At 39.3% G+C, this 16,362-nt stretch overlaps 1 protein-coding gene and 1 long non-coding RNA gene across 3 annotated transcripts in view; both read left to right on the forward strand.

Moving 5' to 3' along the window:
* banp (BTG3 associated nuclear protein) overlaps positions 1 to 7,638 on the forward strand; it is a 34,977-nt gene extending 27,339 nt beyond the window's left edge. For both annotated transcript variants that reach the window (XM_085411873.1, XM_085411874.1), the window contains exons 12-13: positions 2,655 to 2,795; positions 6,566 to 7,638. In XM_085411873.1, coding sequence (XP_085267999.1) covers positions 2,655 to 2,795; positions 6,566 to 6,682 — 258 coding nt within the window. In that variant the 3' untranslated portion in view covers positions 6,683 to 7,638. The remainder of the gene's footprint in view (positions 1 to 2,654; positions 2,796 to 6,565) is intronic.
* A 2,092-nt stretch (positions 7,639 to 9,730) lies between these two features.
* The window catches only part of LOC146664664 (uncharacterized), a 134,704-nt gene continuing 128,072 nt past the window's right edge, over positions 9,731 to 16,362 (forward strand). Inside the window, exon 1 of the long non-coding RNA XR_014912367.1 lies at positions 9,731 to 11,181. This is a non-coding gene — a long non-coding RNA (uncharacterized LOC146664664). The remainder of the gene's footprint in view (positions 11,182 to 16,362) is intronic.

Consider the following 16,362-nt stretch of genomic DNA (forward strand, 5'->3'; position numbering starts at 1 on the left):
TTGAGGTAATTATAGACAACAAAACTATAATTTATGCTAATGGGGGAGAAAGATAAAGAAAACCACAATTTATCCCCTGATTAGATTTAGTTGTTATGAGCGAGAGCATTTTGTCTTGCTGTTTTAGACTGACTTTATACTTTAGAGCCAAGCATGACAGTATTATCCTCAAATACTGGAGACGAGTTGTTCTGACAAAGAAAGTCGTGGGACAGGATATGGACCCGAGAAGTTCGTGTGTAATCGCTGCAGAGATCTCACACACTGTTCCAACTTTGTAAATGCTTTTGTGAGTCTGTGGGCTGCTCCTCACAGCTGAGAATGCAAACTGCTCTCAAATGGAGGTTCAGACGTTAATTGAGTGAGACAAGTGTTTACAATCTCATGTGTCAACCATAGCATCCCTTAAACCCCGGTAATTGTACACTTAGATACAGTAAGTACTGACGTATGATCATGCTTGAGTTTATGCACACAGGCACACATACTCAATGTACGATTTCAGACAGACAAGCACTTGAAAGAAGCCAGTTTTGATCCCTAATAGAAGAGTAGAGACTGTAGAGATGCAATGGATGTCTGCCATAATGAAACCATTAAGCAGGTGGATCTTTCCTCTTAGTTTCTCACCGAGCTGTCTGTCTGAACACTTTTAGCATATAGTTTCTAAAATATGATGGCTGTTTCAAGAATGTAAACGTCGTTTGACACAGAAGGAAATGCAAATGTTTCCCAGAATTGTTAGCATTATACACCGTTTCTGTATGCTAAATAAACATATAACTGGAGACAGAAGGCAGGGAGCTTTAATTTAAACTGAGTTTGAAGATTGGAAGAAGACGACTAGCTCTATCAGGATTTTTTAGTCTTAATGCTAAGTTGGCTGGCTGCTGGCCTCAGTTTCAGATTTATAGTAAAGATATAAAAGTGTAATATCTTAACATGTTGAGTATGAACATGAAATCCATTTTTTTTTAAAACGTATGAGTCGTCTTTACACCAAAACTCCAGGCTAAGGCTCTAAATATTTCAGTGTTTTATAGGTTCTCACTCAGTGTGATTCCTTTGACCCAGATCTAACAGATGACTAGATTATCAGAATCAGAATCAGAATCAGAATGGGTTTATTGCCAGATGTTGAGGTTTACAACATTAGGAAATATACTAGGTCAGCCCACTTAGCCTCGATCCACTCCTGTCCTTGAAGCGTCCTAATTATCTCATTGAGTGAGTCAGACTGATTTCTTACACTAATAGCTTCCATCGGGCTGGCTTGGCCTAACATACTGTGGTGGTGAAGCAGCACATTTTGTGGTCAGATTGGCAGAACTTCTTGCCGGAGGGTACTGGGGTGGTTAACTGAACCTTTGGGGCACATCACAAGCTCAGAACTTTAAAGTAATGGCTGGGCTGGGGGGTTGGGAAGCAGTGTGGGATGTTACAGGGCAGCAAACATCATCTGTAATGAGTTTTTTTTTTTCCTTCCTTTTTTTTTTTTTTTTTTTTGCCAGCTTGCATTTTTGGCCCTATTTTTGTGTGTGTGTGTGTGTGTGTGTGTGTGTGTGTGTGTGTGTGTGTGTGTGTGTGTGTGTGTGTGTGTGTGTGTGTGTGTGTGTTAAGCATATGCAAGATTATCTCAGCACTAAGGGCACCTTGAATAGGACCGAAGTATAGAGCTCTCATAACTAAAAGCTTTCCAGGCATCACTGAAATAAGGAAAAAAAATATCAATAAGATCCTGCTGTCAGGTCATGTTGAAATGCATTTCTTCAAACCATGCACAAGCACAAAGCTTAGTGAATATTTCCCTCCATCTCTCTTTTTGTATGCTTGTGTTGACAGGATGATTGTATGTTAATTTGTATGTCTGTTGTCACATGAAAGATTTGTTGTCCAAATTAACAGCAGTGCTCTGCAAGTGTATACATGCAATGCAATCCTCTCTGTTGGTGGTTGCAGTCTATCTATAGGAACCACGTCAACGAACTAAAGCTCTACTCAACAACACTCCAGCTGCACTGCACTGCTCTGTAATTAGAGCATCAAAACCGCAGATCTCTAATGTTGTCTGGCTGACTTTCAGCGCCGTGGGAGATTAGGATCCCCTTGCGATGTCTCACTAACCATTCTCCAACAGTTTCCTTTCTTTTTCTAAATTTGAACCCAAATAAAAAACATTGCTGGTGAGCATAACACATTATAGAACCCAGGAAAACAGAACTTAATTGAAATGACTGGATCATAAAGTTTCTCTTAGATGTGATGTATAACCCAAGAGTGGGATGCGGAGAAGTGAGAACAGTGGGGATGAAATGTTTATTTATGCCACCACATGACTCGTTCCTAGTTGCCAAGTTTCTTGCTGCATTTGTGTGTCATCATGCTTGTACTCAGTGATGACTAATCATTAAAGACATAAAAAACATCAGATAGGACATCAATAAAATATTCCTGTGGTTGTTTCTTATTGCGTTTGCTGTAAAATAATGAGTTTTCTTATGATGGATTTTTACACTTGGCAGTGGGGAAACGTATTGAATATGTTTTATTCAGCTCAGTTTTTCTAACTGATTCATGAAAAATCAGAGAAAGGACTAAAAATCCCAGTTGTGTTTGACCTTTCCGCTTTCATCGCCACTCTTTTTCTGCTCTAGGTGCTTCGTGGAGCTCAGTTGATAGCTGTCGCTTCAGCTGATGGAGGAGCCACAGCAGTGGAGGGCTCCCCACTCCCACCTGACATCCAAGTGCAGTATGTCCAACTAGCTCCTGTTGCAGATCACACGGCTGCTGTACAGGTAAAACACAAACACACACACCCTCCAAAAAAAGGCAAACTCCGCAAAGAGCACATTGAGTGTAACTGAGTAGCCTCATGGAACAGATCCCCCAGTAGTAATCTTGCAATTTTATTGCTTGCTTTTAGTTATTCCACAATAAATATTGCATTTCAGAATACTGTAAGAAAACATGTCATGTCTGTTTTGATGTTGATCACTTTTGTCTAGTTTGTAAATAAACTGTAAATATAATCTGTTTTCTGTTAAAACGATGCCAGTCAGACTCCGTAAACAAAACAAACAAACATTAAGATGCCAAATTACCTCAAGAATCAAGAATGTATATAAATCCAAATGGGGCTGGTTTCATTTTCTTGAGCTAGGATGCATCTTGGAGCTTGCAGTTATTGCTCGAAAAGGAAATGTACAGTCTTCTACCTTTAAATGTATTTATTGAACTGCTTTACCATTCATGAAGAGGCAGTAAATGTACTGTATATTTTCATTATGCTGTTCAAATATTGCTTCAAAAATTTAGCTAAAGTACTTGTAGGTACACCAAATCTGCTTTTCTCCTTTTCTTATACCATCGCTTAAATGGCATACATTCTGCTTTCTGTCATTATGACAGGTGTTTGGACAAACAGTAATTAAACATAATCAAGTTGAGGTGGAATGTTACAAGAGGGGAGAAAGTAGTAATTAGTAGATATTTCTAAAATCCTTCAATGAGTGAGCTTGCTGAGCAACAGCCACATGTGGAATCAGGATGTTGTGCAGACACTTGCCTTTGTAGTCTTTGAAGTGGTCACTTTAACCCTTCAAAAAATGCACGTCTCCTTTGTTCTGTCATCTTTTCTTTTCCCCAGATATGATGAATATTTAGTCCTTTTTTTCCTACTTTTTTCCTTGACGCGTGTGCTACGAGTCAGGTTTTTGTGGTGTGATAATGTAAATAGGCGGAATTTCAGCCTACTTCTGGTTCCAGTCCTGTCCTGATATGAATCAGGACAGGCTTATTCATCTCCCTGTAAGAAATGCAGAGCAAATGTGCTGACCAGCCATACAGCAGTGGATTTGAAAGGGAAAAAAAAAAGATTTTGCCTTTTGAGTAAGGAATTGCTGTCCATAGTTGTCTCAATAATCTGTTCCTTGCCGATTTGAACACGAAAGTAGTTAGAGCATTTTATACTGATTACATTTTTTGGGTGTGGATTATACACATACTGATGGCCTTGTTATACAATTTATTTGTGTACTGAGCCCACAAAGTTTTTGCCACTCAATGTACTGTATTTCAGAATCTGTACTTTATATTTCTGTGCGCAGTGAGAATTCAAGCTGTTTGTTTACACAAGTGATTTGTTTGAATGAACCTTTAAATCTAAAATGAGCTCATTTTTTTCCTAATGTTGGATTGTACACAGATCTTGACAGATATCAACAAAGTTGACAGAAGTCTGATCAGTCACAAGTGTGATGTTGATGTTGAGTAGAGCTGGGGTTCACCAAGAGCATGTGGACATGCTCAACAACAGACTGAAACTGCTCATAAACAGCGGTGTGTTTATTAACCGAGTAGACTTTAAGCTCCCATTCTAAGATGTTTTAAAACACATCTGTATGCTAACATTGATATTTTTCCAGGTTTAAATGAAAAACTTTACCCGAAAGGACCTAATAAAACAAAGGACATGTAGGCTGTATTGTTTTGATATCCTAGTTTAAACGTTGTTAACTTTCTCTTCAGAGTTCATAGAAAGGTTATTTCTTTTCCTGCTTTTCTGCAGTCTGCTAAGTCAAGACACTGGCTCTCATCTGTTTACACACATGTGGAAGCATTCATGCAACATGCTGGAAAATTACTCCAGATTTTGCATTTAGTTTTCTCTGCATTTTCTTCTTTTTCTTATTTAATAGTTTCCATTAGACATATGAAGTGGTGCGCAATGCAAGGCGATATATTTTTTATCTAAAGAATGCATAGCATTTCTAACTTCTGGCTAAACTGTGACACAGTTTAAAGCTGAGACTGCAAAGCACCGGCAGCCTGGTTTTAGTACACATGTTACATATTTTCGTTCTTCCATTTGTTATTTGCAAGGGTAGAGCTAGGTCTGTGCTATGATAGCTTAAGAGTCTTTCAGTTCTCATTTAAAAAACAAAACAAACAAACTTGGAATCAAAGGTGCTGAACTTGCCATTTTTACTGCCGCTGTGTCTCATGTTTGTGTTGTGTGTGCTGCTATGGTACAGCTGTGCTACAGTCAATGCTGTTGTCTTGTGACAGCACGTTGGGCTGGAGAGAGAATTAAACGCTGCAGGTGTGTTTGAGGGAACCTTGGATGTGTGTTTGAGGAACAAATGAGTCACTCCTCATGGTCATCGTCCAGAACTGAGTCATGAACCTCCTCTTTTACAGGGCTTTTAGACACACAATAACTCGATACATCTGACATCGACTATAGAGACAGTCAGGGAAGCATTTAAATCCAAATGGCTAGCCTCTTGTTTTTCTCCACTTGTCAATCTGTTTGTGATAGGTGTCATTAGGCTTTTACAAGGTGTGACCGCAAAGTTTTGGGACTCCAGCCATTAAAAGATGTAAATTCACCCTATTTTTTTTTTTCCAGAGTTGTCTCCTTGTGTGCCTTTGTGGTCCTGCTAATTTAAGATCACTCCCTGGAAGTTGGGTTCTGACCACTTCCATTTACACATTTGGGATTTTAGGATGGGCTTTATGAAATGCAGACAGCTTTTTGTGTCAATCTCACTTGACTTTTGTAGCGAGGCAATGATATTGTGTGACTATATTTGACTAGTACGCAGAGAAAATGCTCCCATATCGTGAAAATGAATGTTCGTCACATTTTGGGATGTTTATATATGAGGTTTAAAGCGTATAGCTGCTTACCAACATCATTTTGTCTAGCTTCCCTACAACTGGACCTCCTGGCAGCTTTACAAGCCAGCACTTTTTCCACTTGCCATGTCAGAAATGGATAACTACTTTGTGTTAACCTAAAAGTGCCTATAATCCCAGCTTCTAACTGCTTGTACCCCTACTGGCAAAGTGATCCGATTTCAAGGGCTAATTCCAACAAAGAAGCTAAATTGAGGGCAAGATTCATTATATAAGAAACCAAAAAAGATTTAACTTTTGGCTTCTTGTACCTTCATTTGGTAGGAATGGATTAAGAAAGGCAGGGAAGTGGTGAGACAGAGGGTGGATGTGATGCAGCAATGAGTGGAGACTTGATCCACTCCCACAGTAAGGCATAAACTTTTGACAAAGAAAGTCCCAGCCTCAACTGAGGGGAAACATATTCCTTTGAGATCAGGGTACTTTTTAGTCAACTATGTTTCAGTTGGTTAGTTTGTGTTATTGCATGTCTTTTGATCTTTTAACATGTTAGTTATGATCCAAATGTTTGTGTTTAAACACTAAAGTCACAGCAGCTGATGATCAGCTGCAACGTTCTGTCACGTAAAATTGTTTTTGTGAACGGATTTTGGTGGTTTTTATGAGAGCAACACAACAGCTACAGTTACACAAGAGAATAGACTGTCTGACAGGAAAAAATAAACAGTTAGAATACTCTCTGGAGCCTCCCAAATCATCTGAAATAACCCTTTGATATACTCCGCTCTTCAGAGAACTTAAGACTGGTTTAAGACTGGTCCTCAGTCCCCCTTACCTGGTGAACATTCAGTAAAAGTACTGAACGTTTATTGTATTTTCACCTTTCTTGTCACCTATTTCATCTCTTCTCTTTTCTTTATCTCAGGCTGCTGAGCTGGCACCAGCCCTGCAGGCAGACATGGAAGTGAAAGAGGCCATCCAGGGTGCTATCCATGGAGACAATGGCGAGATCGTCCAGATTGTGACATCTGTGGCCACTTGAGAGTCCATCTGGTTTGACAAAGATTAGAATCTTTCCCTACAGCAGGACCTGAAGAGTCTATGGAAGATTGGGGGTCAACAAATGCATACAGTCTGACAAGCACTCAAGTTAGATAGTCTTTTAACAAATATTGAAGGTCATGGATAAAACAAAGAGGAGCCTTTTTTCTGTTTTCCCCTTGCAAACTGCTTAATTCATTGTTAGCCAGATGTCGCAATGTGGAAATGCTCAGAGATTGTGAAAAGACCAAGATGCTTCAAAATCAACTGTGGCCCCTTCTGGTGGTTTCATCACTATAATGACCTGACAGGCCGAAGAATACACAGCGGGATTATTGTCTCTTCAAGGAGGGTGCTGCTCCTGGACACCATCACCCTGCCACTTCATCAGCACCAGTACTTGTTTACATCAGCTTTGGAAAATAGTGGGTTATTTGGACTTCAGCTGTTTGACTAACCCTGAGATGCCGCAGAGGGTTTGCAAAAATCCCTGAAAATTCCTCAAAACAACCAGCACTGCACTCCTTTTTTCGTCCCTTCTTGTCTGATGATCTGAAGGAGAAAGTAGAATTTGCTGTGGACAGCTGCTCTTTGTCCTAATTGATTTGATTTCCCAACACTCACCTGGATCTGGTCCATATTATCTCTCCTGGCTGTGAGACACTTTATTTTGTTCAACTTGTTTTAATGTTGCTTCAGCCATACAGCTTTGTTTGTTTTTGGTTTATCTAATTGTAACATGTTGAAATATTGGGGGAGATTTAATTCCAGAGGTAGAAGGCCATGAAATGGAAGAGACCGGGTCAATGGTAGACAGTACAAGTTGCTTATAGACAGCCAGGGAAACCCTGAAGTTGTTTATATCCCCCAGTTTTGTCTCTGTGACATCCATTCATGTGAATAAAACATGTTTGTGGTTGCCATTAAAGTGTGCTTTTGTTTAGCTTTCCCCCTCTAGTTTCTCTCTCTCTCTCTTTTTTTCATCAGACATGGTCATCAAAATAGCTCCAAGACATGACTTCGCTTTGATCTACTACAAACAGACAATCGAAATGAGTCTGAAATAATAGTTGGGGTTTGAGGTCTTGTTTCATGTTGAGCTAATTTATTAGCTATTTTTGAAGTAAATCTGTATCATGTCAACATCAATAAGTGTAGGATTAGGCTACTGTACTGTCAGGAACCTTAACAAAATACAGAGCAAACATAAGCTTTTCCATACACTCGACAGGGTTTTTGTCAGGAGACTATAAATTTATGTTTAGTCCTCATTATAATTTTTAAACTGTGACTGCATTTTTTGTGCCCACTGCGTGTCTATGCCTTTCTTTAAGTAAAGACAAAGGACTCTTATTATTTAGAATGATCCTCAAGAAATGACTAAGAAAAAAAAAGATGAGCAAGACACTCAACTGTGTTGGGATATGTTTCCCATGGTCAGCATGATGTAATAGTGTATTTTGGAGTGGGGAAAAGAGTTAGGCGACAAAATGAACTCGATAAAACAACATTCATAGTCTTGGCTGCTTCCTTTTGTTTCCTTTCAGTCTGTTGCTGTGTTTGAGTCCTTTCACACAGCCTCTTCATCTTGTACATTCCCCTCACTGCTTCTCCCACGTCTTGCTCTTCTCCCACTCAACTTGTGTTTTCTTTTCCTTTTGGAAGTTGCATTGAAGTTATGCACTAAGCTGGGCTAAAATTTCATGGGATAGTCAGGTGAGTGCATCCCTTGCCATAGCTGAGTTGAAATGCTGGCACAACCCCCTGCTCACAGTGAGCCCTCCATTAAATCTTGGACTTGGAACGGGATAGACCTTGCTCTTCACTTTTACAACTATGGACTCTATTCAGGAGCTGGAATTGGTACCATAACTATGGGCTCTCTCATGGGCTGCCTCTAAGATAACCTGCTGACAACTGAAGCAAATGATAGATGGAGAGATGCGATTGTCTGGAAAGGGAATGTGTGTTTAGAGAGGAGGAGAGGAGTGACAGGCAGAGAGCAGGCGTGTATCTTTCCCTTTTTTCTCAGCAGCTCTGTGTTCACCTGCAGAGACAGTGGGTCTGCTGGCATCTGCTCTTTGTCTACATCATCCACAGGCAGGCGTCCCTTAGGATGTTCAGCAATGAGTGAAGATCATATTTGGATCAAAAATTTCTAAACCATGTGTGTTAATGACAAATGCAGATGTAAATCTGTCTCACATTCACTCTACTCCAAAAGGTCACAGGTAAGGCTTTTAGAAACATCTCAGTCCTTTGAATTGGTTTCTGTTACGCATGAACAGAGAAAAAATATTTTTATAGATGAAATTGTGGGGATTCTGGATGGATGTATCACTGTGTTGGACCAGAGTCAGGAGCATGGCTGCTGTTATATGCATCATAAAACAGCACGAGCTTCTAAATGTCCATTTTTATTGGTTGAAGGTCTAAAAATTGAAGCTTTATTCATTATTTAAACAGACTATATAAAAAGAGAAGTTGCTAATAAGAGCTGTTTGACAGGCTTGCAGTAGGTATTATCCGCAATATATCGTAATATAAAAGAAAGGGATCCACATACACTCACTGCCGTTTTATAAGTTGCAGGTTTCTAGTGCTGGGTTTTATTCCCCTTTTACCTTCAGGACAGTCTTAATTCTTTGTTGCGCATATTTAACAAGGTGGTGAACAAATGGTCATAAATGGATGAACATGATCAGCAATAATATTTAGGTACATCGTGGTGCTTAAACAGTGCTCAGATGGTACTAAAACATCCAAAGCCTGCTAAGAAAATAACCACTACACTATTACACCACCAGCAGCAGCCTGAGCCACTGAGGATAGATCCACACTTTCATGTTTTTGCACCAACTTCTAAATACCACATCTGAATGTTACAGCAGAAATTAAGACTCATCAGACCAGGCTATAGTTTTTAAATTATCTGTTGTTTAATCCAAATTGGAGCATCAGTTTCCTGTTCTTAGCTGACAGGTGTGCCATCCAGGATGATCTTCTGCCAGAGCCCATCTGCTTCAAGGTCCAAGATGTTGTGCGTTCAGAGATGCACTTGTGCATATTTTGATTGTAACTATTTAAGTTACCTTCCTATCCTCTGACATCAATGTTTTTGTAACATCTTCTTTAAATCCTAGATATGTTTGTGTGGGAAATTTTCAGTAGTCAGCAATTTCTGGAATGCTCCAACCAGACCATCTGACACCAAACATCATGAGATGGTCAACATCACTTTTTTCATTTTTTTTAAAATTTCCACTCTGTTGCTTAGCTTGAACTTAAGCAGATCATCTCGCTCATGTCTACGAGCACAAATGCATTGTTCTGTTGCATTCGTTTAGAATATGTAAACAGTATACAGAAAGTAATTTAGAAAGAAATACACAAAAATAAAGCAAAAATACACAACAATATAGCTTCACATTTGCTGCTTTAGTTTACACATACAAAGTGGGAAGAAGTGCAAACTTATAAGTTATTATTTATCCAGCTTTCTTATTGATATAAACCTCAAAAACAACAACATAAATATTTATTAGTGCAAAGAATTTAGACACTATGTGAAATACAAAATACAGTTGTGTATAGTTTTTACAATTCCATAATTTTACATCCATACATCAAAGACAAATACCTCCAATTTTGGAATGCTGATTGCGAAATCTGAGCAAACACAGAATAACAACTAAATAAACCTTGTGAAGTGACAGCAATGCTAACCAACTATATAGTCACCCTATATCTCTTTAAGGCACCCTCTGACTTCTATATTGTGTCTGTTCCTCATGTGTATCATATATGATCAGTCCTACATGCTATTTTACTATTTCACTCTCTCGAGACCCCCCTGATCATTCAAAGACCAGTATGTAGAGTTTTAGAACTTCCAAAAGTCTGACTTCTGTCAGCACGTACAGTTTCATACTTTCAAGACTGCACAAAACCACAATTTTCCTTGATTCAAGTAACCCACACATGTGCGTCTAGAATTAATGTTAATGGGTCACTCAAGAACAATCAATCAAATTTCAGGCACCAGACTGACATTTTTGATGTTGTCAAAAGCCAAAAAGAGTCAAATCTGACCAGAACAGTTTGTAAGGGTTAAAATGGCCACGAGAAGTTCAGGTGCCGTTGGTAAATCACAGAGAGAGAGAGAGAAAAGAAAAGAAAAAAGCCCGCAAGGATTAAGAACCATGTAAAGATTGTTCAGTTTCAAAGACTGGATGGTATTTTATTGAGACAGCATAGGGAACTCCCTGAATCGTGAAAAATAGTCAAACCTTTGAGGAGAAGTGGGTGCCGCAGAGTCCAGCCGAAGCTGCCTGAATGGGAGGTCCTCCTTTAGTTTGGGGACCAGATGTGTGAGAGAGGAGGGGTACAGAGGCAACCAGACAACAGCTACAAAATACTTCCTAGTTTCTCTAAACAAACTGCATAAGTTGGCAGCTCAGACCTTCGGCTGAACGCACGCATCTGATATCAGCTTCAGAGGTAAGTTAGATAATTCCACGGCCGTTTGTATTGATTACTGAAATGCGCATTACGTCGTTGCCCTGAAGGTTAACCGAGGACGTGATGACGTGAGGGGGTAACTGCTTTTGACAGACCCAGGGTGTATGATGTCTGAGCTGCTTTTCTGCTGTTCTCTTTATGGTAGTTGCTTCTACTTGACCGCCTACATTCATTCAAAAGCAGTAATTCCAAAAACGAGCGCAAATGTTGTGGCGCGTCATAGCACTTTGGCACAGTGTGCAGTCATCAGATACAGACTGTTAACGTCTAGGAGTGCGCAGCAGGTGCGCCATGTCACCTAAAAATAGACAAACAAAGCTGTAATGAGCTTTAACAGCAGTGATTTAAACGCGTTAAAGTGGAGGCAGTTTCGTTGTACTGTCAGTAATCAACTACATATACACAACTGACAAGTTGTTGTTGTTTTTGTAAGTTTTTTGTTTTTTTTTTTTTTAAATACTCGCATAAAAGAGATCACATTTAATGTGATATTAGCATTGTTTTATGTGTGTTTTTGTGCTGTTAGTATGGGTGAGCTGGTTGCAAGAAATCATCAGAGTTGACTCAGAAGCTTTGCCTGTTTTATGAGCTACAGTGCCATAACCATCAAACCTTTCTTGCATATATTAAACGTCTCAGCCGGATTAATTTATTCTGTAAGGTCTGCGGTTCGTTTGAGCAAGTTACTTTAACATTTTTATTAGCACTGAATGGCATCATAGTAAAATTGCATTATGTTAGTTATGGAGGGCCTACTGTTTAACTTAAGCTGCAGGGAACTTAATAAGATCAACATTGCCTCATTCCACGTAACAAGATTTATGGAAAGACTTTCATTCAGCAAACTATTTTTATGGATTAATATGAATAGCCTAGGCTGTTCTATTATATTTGCATCCAGTACAGTGAAAAATCTGGAACGTTGAATCTAATGCTGTGACTCTGGCACTCTTGTGGATCAGGATAAGAAAATTTACACTTTGTGAGTTTTAACATGCCAGAATAATCATCTGTTTCCACAGACATTAGGGACTGAGAGAGGTTGTCTAGTTTGGAAAAAGCCCAACTCTAATCCCATGGGAGAACGACTGCTTGTTTGTTAACACCAGAAAGCCCTCTCATGTGATGAAAGGGAAAACTGAATGTACCCTTTTCATTGAACACAAATGTAAGTACTCTGAGATGACCCGTTTGATTTCCCTTCTCTTATCTTTGTTATGGTTACAAATATGATTATGCCAAAGATGGCATGCAGTACATGGATTTGTCTGGAGCCACAATTGGCTGATGTCTCAGAGCATGATTTTCTTGGGTTCGACTGATTCAAAAGGTCAGGCCAGGAAAACAGGGACTCAGAGGTTTCGGGGACAGTTGAACACCCATCTCTGATCCTTCATCCCACCATCTCTGGTTAAAATCACCCATCAACCCACCACGAGTCCTATAATGTCACTCTGTATGTGTGAGTGTATGTGGCTGGCTCGCATGAATTTACAGTGTGTTAGTGTGTATCCAGGGGCAAGAGTGTTTATGAGGCTTAATAAATTGAGCTACTTGCCTCCTATCCGAGCATTAATGTCGACCAGAAACGTTCCTTTTGGTATTCTGCGGATGTGCTACAAGCTTCGAGCCCAAGGCCGAGTCATTTGTTAGCTTACTTGATCCCAGTTTGCACAAAACAGCTTGCCACCAGAGTCACTAAAAGTTGAGATAAAGGAAAGCCTTGTTCAGTATTTGAACATATTCCAGGCTAGAATGAGCATAGAGATTTCACATTCAAAGATAATGCAGAAATGGAGCGATCAACAGAATCTGCATGTGTTACTTAAGTGTAGAGGGGAGACGAGACAGAGAGGATCTTGGGATAAAAGATTAAGACAGATATGAGTTTTGGGAAAGAGACAGGGAAAAGGAAGAGAACAGCTACACTGCAGCATGTTTGCTATATAAGAAAAATAGTACAATAAGACATCTTACCATAACAAAGCCTACATGTTTACAAGTAATGGCAGATGTTTTCAAAACAGCTGGCAGATGTTTAGTATAGAAATCATCTTGTAATAACTAATGAGCATTACAATTTACGAAGTTCTTACAAGAAGTTATGGTCAGCTACTTAATAGGGGGAGAAAGGGGGAGTAAGAGTTTTAACTTAGACGTAATTATATTTTTCAGATTGGGCTCACCGTAAAAATGTGTCTGTGTTTTAGGGTGGAAATAGAGTGTCTGTGTGGGTTCTCGAGACCATCCAGGTCACGTTAGTCTAGAGCTTGAAGAGAGGACAACTGGATTTATTTAGGAGATTATTTGAGAGTGTTCTAAGGAGTGAGATATTTATTAACGGAGAGAGGCTTGGCCCTCATTTTACAAGTGACCATGTTTGTTTAAAAGGCTGTTGCATCATGGGCTGTCACTGCATCATGTGTCCATTATGTAAGTGACCCAACAGGCACAATACCAGGGCCCTTGAATTACTTCACTTAGGTGGAATGCATGTTATTATTAACAAGACACTAAGTTTAATGAAAAATAAATTTTTTTTGACAATATCTAGTTAATATACCATTACAGCTGTGGACAATATTCAAAAATATTCAATATTCAAAATATTCTGTCTTGGCAAGAAAACCTTTGAAGTTTGGTTAATTTCCATGAGAATTATATTAGCTATCCTACTATTATAAAGTAGCCAAATGTTGTGTATTCACTGACAGAGAGTTCTGCGGTATCTTAACTATTCCTAGGACTGCACTCTTTGACATAGACCTCAGATGTTATTTCTGGAATCTGCTGGAGCCATTCTCTCAACTCTTATTATCACTGGGAACAGTCTAGACTTCACTTTTCACATATTTTCCAGTTGTTCTTTCATCCTCTTGTACTTGTCAGTCGTCTTATGCTGCTTCTTTTTGATGGTACTATGAGGTACAATTGTCATATATTCTGCTTCTTGTCAACCACCACTATATTTAGATGGCTAGCCAACAGCTGTTTTTGTCGACAGGCTCTTAGCTCTGCTGCTCTTGGTCACTTCTGCATGGGTTTGTTTCCCAGTGGGACTTTGAAGATCCTTATCCATTCATGGCAAGGATGTTTCTGTACTCTATCTGTTATGGCCCGTCTAAGGGTGGCCAGACCACAACATGATCCATCCTCGTCAGACCTCAAGCTGCCACATCACACAATTGGTACGACTCTACAATGATTTATTTACAATATGTTATTTCATTAGCTGGTTATAACTTCAGGGTGCCAAAACAACAAACAAAGTGAGTCTATATTAAGGATTTACCAAACTTACCTAATCAAAATACACAAACAAAAGAAAGCTATAATGAAAATAAAAGGCAGTCCACCCCTACGAACTCTTTGTTGGGATGAGCTGAGGATGAATGAATGGCAGTCCATGGCAGCTTCAACATATGTCATCTCCAGCTAGATAACCAATCCATCTTCTGGATCCACCAATCACGGAGAGGCACCTGCACACTGAGATTTACATGCTGAACAACAACCCTATGACATCAGTCGTAGCACCTCCTTTCACAAGAATTAACATTCCTCTAAATGTTTAATTCAAAAAGCAAGTTCCAAAGATCTAGACAAGGCATCAGCCAACACATTATTCTTACTATTTTTGTAGTTGAGATGAGATGAGATAGCCTTTATTTGTCAGTTGCAGGTCTTTTGCCCAGTTGATCTGCAAGTCTTCCCCTATCCACAGCCCAAATGACTAGTTGCCTGACTTAAAACCTAAACCTAACTTTACTCCAAGTTTGTCTACCATAATTTAATGATTATTGGGACTAGCTAGACTCTCATGAGAAAAACACAATTGCACATTCTCACAGGTTATGTGTCCCCCCCCCCCCCCCCCGACCTTTCTAACTTCCAGTAAGGGTTCATCTAAGATAATCAGTCATCAATATGTAGGTCCTCTAAGCTAATCTTCATATGCTAAACCAGTATTAAAATCACACAGCAATAAAGACTAGCACCTAAGTCTTTGGTTTGAGTTGCGCATTTGGAAAAGGAACACTAATGGATTCTGATCGGTAAACGCTCGTACAGGCAGCACACTCAATCCAACGTAAACTTCAAAGTTCTGTGAAGCAAATAACAAGGCAAGAGCCTTGTGATCTATACCTTGTTTATTTTCTTGCAAGAGAACAGCTCCTGCACCAAATGAACTGGCATCAACTTCCAGTTCAAAGAGGCGCTAAACGTTTCTCACGGAGAGGCACCCGCACACTGAAATTTGCATACTGAACAATAACCCTACAACATCAGTCATAACACAGGCATAGTCATGCATCGCAGAATGTTTTCTCACATTACTTTGGTCCATATCCCTTGATAAGTTTGTAAACTTGTAGCTTTTCACAAAGTATGATTTGTTTACCACCAAAGATCTAAAACGCATCCCTAGAAATCATGTGAGAATGTTCAGTTTGCCTATTGGCCAAAGTTGTCTTGGGTGAAGGCAAAGTTTTATGCTCTGGATTAGTGGACAACACTGGAGAATTTACTTCCAATTAGGGCTGCCACAAACGATTATTTTGATAGTCGACTAGTCACCGATTATTTTTGCGATTAGTCGACTAATCAGATCATCATCCATTGGACATACAGCTTATCGCACCAGCAGCATCTGCTCTTATATAACTATCATTAGCTTACAGCTTTAAGTGTTTAAGGTATGTGCTAACTAAAAATAAAGACAAGATGATAGTTTATTAAATTTTAATGAAATCTGCAGATTGTTGTGGTTTAATAAACTCCTTGCTATCTAAAATATAACAGGACACCGGAGTAAATTCTTGAGCATCTCACACTTCTGATAATCAGCTGTCTGCTTGACATTTATTCAGCTGTGTAAAAACTTTAATCTCAGCCAAACCGATTTACTCAGGAACAAATAAAATACTAAAAAAAGCCAAACAATAACATTTTGAAGTTATCTAAGTGACTTATATATATATTTAACCTGAGTAGCGAAAGACGGCGGTCGGTTTGAAAACGATTTGCCGGGAGTCCGGTGTTCTCACGGCTCTAGTTAGCCTAGCCTAGCCTCCGGCTAGCTATCGAGCTAGTGGGTAACAGACGTCTCTGAAAACGTCGGAGCACTTTTGAAAATATGTGGTGTCTTGATAAACTGAG

This window comes from Rhamphochromis longiceps, linkage group LG7 (assembly GCF_057381845.1).
Source record: "Rhamphochromis longiceps isolate RC_006_pf linkage group LG7, R_longiceps_female_GT1.1, whole genome shotgun sequence".
Lineage (NCBI taxonomy): Eukaryota > Metazoa > Chordata > Actinopteri > Cichliformes > Cichlidae > Rhamphochromis > Rhamphochromis longiceps.